This window comes from Dermacentor silvarum, chromosome 1, assembly GCF_013339745.2.
Source record: "Dermacentor silvarum isolate Dsil-2018 chromosome 1, BIME_Dsil_1.4, whole genome shotgun sequence".
Classification (NCBI taxonomy): Eukaryota; Metazoa; Arthropoda; class Arachnida; order Ixodida; family Ixodidae; genus Dermacentor; species Dermacentor silvarum.
The window spans coordinates 210,964,714-210,971,179 of NC_051154.1; the positions used below are offsets into that span (position 1 = coordinate 210,964,714).

Below are 6,466 nucleotides of genomic sequence, written 5' to 3' on the forward strand. Positions count from 1 at the left end.
AAGGTTATTGAATGACTAAGTTTCATCAAAATACTTGCCTCAACGTGTTCTTTTCATGGCCTTTACGTTTTTCATATCAGCTGCATGCACTGCTTTGCTGGTTTCGAATTGATTTAGTCCTAAAGTTCTCGTGTGACATTTTCTTTACTTAATATATAGACAAAAAAATGCGGTAGCATTGATATCGGTTATTTCTGCCACAATTTTTGGGACATACGAATATATTCTTCTATGAAAAAATACAGATTTCACTTGACAGTGCGTAGCGTTCAATAATTTGTTTGCAGCATCTAATATACAATGGCATTGGCAATGACCATGCAGTTATTCGTGTATTTGATCCCTCGACAAACTCCATAAGGAGGAGGCGGCGCAGCAACGCTCGCCTCGGGAATAAAAGTGATCATTCGAGATTATGTCGCCAGAATATGGCCATAGAGTCGAAAGCACAAGATTCGAATCTGTTAAGAATGTTTCTACACATAACCGCTCGAGTGACGAGTCACCCACTAAAATGCACAGATCAGCCACGTGCAACAAATTATTGCACACAATGGAAAACAATCTAGCACCGGCCCATGCAGGAGCTGAAACTGCTGCTTGCATCTGCCAGTACTGGAATTGTTGCAATGCGTTACGCACTTCACCAACAGCACCGCCCAAGTTTGTGTTGATCTGGGAACCACAGTAGCAGCTCAGTACCAGACCACAATGCAGCAGCACTGCTCAAATAACTGCACTTAATAAAAAAAAAAATTAAGGCATTGGTTTTCAATGTCTAGGAAGTAGCACCACAACACCGAAGGCCTTGCTGCAAATTAATGTATGCAAAAGCCCAGGGGCAACACTTCAAGGACCCTGAAATTCATCCACAAACTTTAATCTGTGTTGTCTCATTTTTACAAAGTTCCACATCGAAGGGGAAACGGGAAGGGAAGGAAGGTAAAGTAAAAAGGCATTACAAAAACTGCCATAAAAAAGTAGAAAGCTGCGGGCATGTACAATATAACGCGACGATGCACACATGGACACAGTTGAAAAATGGAAGTAAAAGGGACATACAAAGAAGGTTGATCAGGCTGAAAATTTGTTCACACAAATGGTCGAGCAAAAACGCCGTAAAAACTTTAGCTGTAAACACTCACATGAGATCTACAGTATGCTATATATGAATACAGTAACAGCATGTATGCAAAAAGGTGGCGAGACAACTGTCAAAAATTTCCTTGAGCAATTCCGCATCTAGACCTCAAGATGAACTGAAGTGGCAGGAACAAAAACAGATCTCTACAACAGAAACGAGCATATAGTTACATGTGTACACAGATTTTTAAAACAAAAGAATGTACGACAGATGAAAAATACATTGAGAGAAAATTTACAACTTTGATATAATATAATATGCATTGCTTTGAGTATGTAGTGGATCATGAGTATAAGATGTCTTCAGCTCCTCGATCTGACCAGCCCTCCAAACAAAACATGCACGGAAGTTGGCCACCCATGCAAAAGAAGAGGAACAAAAACGTCAAATGCACTGCCGCCCCTTTTCCCTCCTGACTTGCTCTGTAAAAACTCGTAATGCCCTGTGCAACGAGCTCCCTTTATATAACTTTCTAGCTCTGTGCACAATGCTAAAAACCACGCATGGTATCAACTCCACAGGATCTCCCTTCTCTTCCAAACTCCCTGAAAAACAAAGAACGGCTCGTCATCGAAGAAGCATGAAAATGCGACAGATCGCCTATGCTTCGCTGCACAATGAGATGAAAACGACCCTTCTTTAGACCTCATTAAGAACAGAACTATAACCCCCCCACCCCCCAACCCTTGGAACGGAAAAATGACTAAAGCCTTTCTCCAGCGCTCAAACGGCTCACTCCTTGACCTCTGTGGCGGTCTTGGTAACAACCTCCTCCACAACTTCCTTCTTGATAACCTCTTCCTTTTTGACCTCTTCAACAGTCGCTTCGGACTTTTTGACAGCATCCTCAGCAGCAGGAGTCTTCTCATCAGCAGCCGGGGCAGACTCGTCAGCAGCCTTCTTGGGCTCCTCCTCGGGTGCCTTTTTGGGCAGATGCGTGTTGAGCTCCAGTGTCTTGCAGATCTCATCCCAGTCAGCCCAATAGCGCTCCTTCATGCGCTCTACAAAGGCTAGCAGATTGGCACATTCCTGCTCCATGAACTCCAGGAGGCCACCAAAGGGCACGTACACAAACTGGCACAGGTGAGCAAAGGCCACACAGTCGAGCTGCACATAAGAGGAAAGAAAGGCTGTGAGCACAGTACACGCAGCGAGCTTTTAAAACATGAACAGGCATGGCGTTTTCATGCCACAGCACAGAAGCTGCATGTCCTTGCCACACGGACTTGCAACGACCGAGCCAGGATGTAGGGGCTGTCATCAAAGCACCCAGAACCAATTTTTCACCTTAAGATAATGTAGGTTTACAGGCAGGTCATCAGGCCTTAATTGGCTGGCGGCTAACAAGACATGTTCCAGGTTTTACCTACATATCTTCTGTACTTCAACTTCTGATAAAATTGTGTTCACCTAGTGGAGGATAAAGTGAAAGTACCTGCCTCATTAGTTAATTGTGAAGTTAGTCTGCTGGTGGTAAGAGAAAGCACCGAATTGAAAGGTAAAAAAAAAAAACCCAGACATACCAAGTGAGGCTCTGTACCAAAGAAGAACTGTTTGGTGCCCAAATACTGCGACAGGTGTTTGAGGTCTTCCTTTCCAAACTCCAAGATCTCCTCTGTTGTGTGACGGCCCAAGCCATGGCCAATGGTCTGCTGCACATTCTGTGTAAGAGCAAGGAGAAATTTATTAAACAGATCGAAAAGGCAAGAACTGAACACGGGACTGCGCAATATTAGTGAATTTTAGCATGTCCTGTATTCCAGTAAACGCAAGTGGACTAGCCATTTTACCAGAGGCGCAAACATGAACGGCCTGCACAGTGCCAGCTACCTGGCGGCACAGAGCTCAACCAGACAAACGCAGAGCTAATATTGCAATAACCGATTGTATAGTTCGCTACTGGTGTAAATTTTCGGCAGTGGTGTAATTGTGTTGCTGCCAAAAATTTACAGCAGCAGCAATGCAAAATCCACTTCATCACTGCAATAGTAGCGGCAGTTGTCTGGTGGAGCTCTGCACCACCAGGTGGCAGCACCAGGCAGGCTGTTACCGTTTGCACCTCCGCCCTTGTCTGGCAAAATGGGCAGAATACCAAGCACACTAAAACTATGAACATGTTCACTGCAGCGCATGTCATGGCAGTTATTCTCCCTGTGCGACTAAGCAGGGCTTTTCTGCAGTTTGCAAGCGACATTGTTACTATAAATCAACAGTAAGGAAAAGTTGCTTTTGATATGATGTGTTGTGCTCCTTCAAAACTTCCTCCAGATGCAGAGAGGTGCCACAACTTCCTGGTGGATCACGGTGCACCAGAGGACTATGACAAGTGATCTATCGGTGGGTGATCGCGCACAGGAATAGAGCCTTCAAGAAGTGCTGCTGCAGTGAACATTTTTTTTTGTGTTGTGAATAGGAAAAGTTTGCAATACAATACTCATGCAATAAATCTACATAAAAATGCAGTCGGGTTACGCAAAATTTTGTGAAAATAGTTTGCAAAATTGGAAGAAATGGGAACAGTTAAAATGCCTTTCACACACCCAAAATCACAAGAGCACATTATTCAAATCTGCTGCTCATTAAGACAGCCCAGAATCCTGGAATGGACTTTTAGTTAAATACTATTTTTTTATTACGGAATAGCCAATTGGTGAAGTGTAGCTGCTGCTGGTTTTAAGTGCAGCCAGTGCACCAAGCAAAAATTAGGCGGTTACAAAAATATTCAATGCCTGGACATGGAGCCTGAAATCAAGTGGCACAATACCGATGTTCAACTGATGCATCATACGTCTATTCAAGTCTATTCAACGTTGGACAGCAGTGCCAGAAAAAGTTTTCACCGAAAAAGTTCGCCTTCCTGCTTACAGTTGTAGATTTCCAATGAACCTGAATTTTATATTTCCAGGCAATTTCATGAACTAAGTGAATGTGGCTGGCTATATTACGGAAAGCAGCCACCATGTTGGTCTAGTGGCTTGGGCCCTTAATTCTGATAATTTAGGCTCATATCTTAGGGCACGGTGTGAAAGCACCACTGGCTGCCTGTGAAGCTAGCCTACTCAAGATTTCAAACATATGCCACTTTTGTGCAGACAGTAGTGCCATGTACAAAGCTTTATCTTAGAAAATTATGGTACTTGTTGAACAGAGCAATACAGCCCATTATATTCAAAACGCCAAACTCACGCTTTTGAAAGCGAGCTTGAAAAAGAATTGCAGGACGCCTTTGGGCAACTTCGAGTTGAGCATGCGCTTGACGTCCATTTGGGCTGCCTTGAGAAACTGGCCTGGGTGACGGTAACGCCAGCAGCGTGACACCCAGCCTGTGTGGTTGTTGAGCATAGATGAGAAGGCATGCGAGATATTGCACTCCTCGGTGGTTAGGCCAGCATCCAAATCCTTGCCGAAGTACTGGCTCAGCTGCTTGATGATGATGTCAGAATCTGCAATCTCCTCTCCATTAAGCTCCACGAATGGGAGTTGACCTTTCTTCGATTTAAACTTGAGCTTGTGGTCCACATTCTGAAAAGCAAAGCAGAAGATGGCAGTAAATGAAGGAAACAACACACACACACACACACTGCCAAGCTGCCACTCTGCATGGAGAAACTAGTGAATCTGCCAACCGGTGCGCAGGATCCCTGGGTATACTGCAGTAGACCCAGCACCCTAGACCAACTCACTTGCAGAGGGCTCACCTGGTGGTCTGGTCAGGTTTACCCTATGCACAAGGCAGTATACATGTTGCTAGTAAAGTAACATGAGCCGGGCACCTAAGCAAATGCGCAAGTAGTGAAATATCGTCCACATCCGTGTGCCATTCGAGGCGGTCTGCCATAATGAGTAAATATTGAAAAAAAAATGCTTGCCTAAAATGAAATCAATGAAGATTTTCAGTAAAACAAATACAGGCGCCAATCTGATCATGTGGTATACGTGCAAGGGCCATATGAAAGACGAGGTTAAACGCGTATAGATATCGCATCCATTTGACACCGCAATGATTCGAGCACGAGGGGGCACGCTACGAATGAGTCACGCGCACAAGAGGGTTAATTGTCAAATACGTAGAGGTGATCACGCATACAGGGCTAGCAGAACAGCTACGTGTTCTTACAACGAGGCAGAGCAACGCCGAAGACGTAAAACGCCAAATATTGCCGATGAATCATATTTATGTGAATCAATTGTGGACGTAAAAGAGTACCAGAGGCGATACACAACCATACCGGCTTTTCAAAAAAGCACTAGCCCACATTCGCATAGTGTAAATGCAGCAACGGAACTCACTTTCTAAAATTTGCAGTTAATAGTGGGATGGGCAGATATTTTCATCGACCGGCTCCGGCGATACGGATTGACCGGCAAAGGCGGGGGGCACGGCACGCCAAAGGACCAGCGATCTTAACTTGCTTGCACATAATACTTGTCTGATATACGCCCGTAATAGCTTTGTGCCACAGAACACTACGAAGCAAGAACAACGTGCAGCGTTCGGCGAGCGTGAGGGCGATCGCCGAACGCTGTTCCGAAATCACGCATCGGCCATGACAACACGCACTGACAGCTCTTAAGCCTAACACCGCGTCACTACCAAGCCGGCCGACGCAATCCCGGCAGTGGGCAGATTTGAAACAAACGGCGCGCTGCGAAGACGAGCTCACCTCATACTTCACTTGTGTCATGCGCAGCCAAGTCTCAACTTTCAAACAGAAAGGCGAGATTCCGGGCAAAGTTGGACAGCGAGTGAACTGGTAGAGATAGACTACATCTTTTTCGTAATCCGTCTTGTGAACGCTGGGCTTGTTTGCCGGCGCCGACGCGGCGGTCGTGGTAGCGTCGGACGTCGGGCTGGCTGCAGTCTCCTGATGTGACTGGAGTTTCTGCCGGTTTTTCGGCCTTCGCCGGAGGTGCGGTACCTGCAGAGTTCTCGGTCTCGCTAGGGCTCGTCATGGCTGGAAGAACTCCGCGGCAAGCAAAGAGCGACGACGGGAGACCGGCGCAAAATGGCGCAGAGCAGCAACCCAAGCTTCACGCACAGTCTGACAAGCGGTCGATGATTGGCCAACGCCTGGGCAGCCTGGGAGGGGGCGCTTTATACGCGGCTCGACGCATGACGTCATGCGGACTGCGATGGATGAGTTCGATAGCGGACGTGACGTTTTGAGACTGACTGCTGCCGTTTTTGACAGCTCTCCTCGAATAGTCGTCGACTGAAACCGACGCGTTATCCAAAGCGCGCTGATACGGGCGCGTAAGGGCGTCCCTGCTCATGATGTCATGCTGCTTCGCTTCGGAAGCACGATCAACGCTGACTCACCC

At 46.3% G+C, this 6,466-nt stretch overlaps 1 protein-coding gene across 1 annotated transcript; it reads right to left on the minus strand.

Annotated features, from left to right (window-relative positions):
- Positions 1–864: 864 nt before the first annotated feature.
- On the minus strand, positions 865–6,226 carry LOC119436730 (failed axon connections-like). The gene is given in 5 exon segments (XM_037703710.2): positions 865–2,251; positions 2,668–2,805; positions 4,331–4,666; positions 5,809–6,006; positions 6,008–6,226. Coding segments are annotated over 5 exon segments (1,137 nt in total). The 5' UTR covers positions 6,098–6,226; the 3' UTR covers positions 865–1,876.
- Positions 6,227–6,466: the final 240 nt, after the last annotated feature.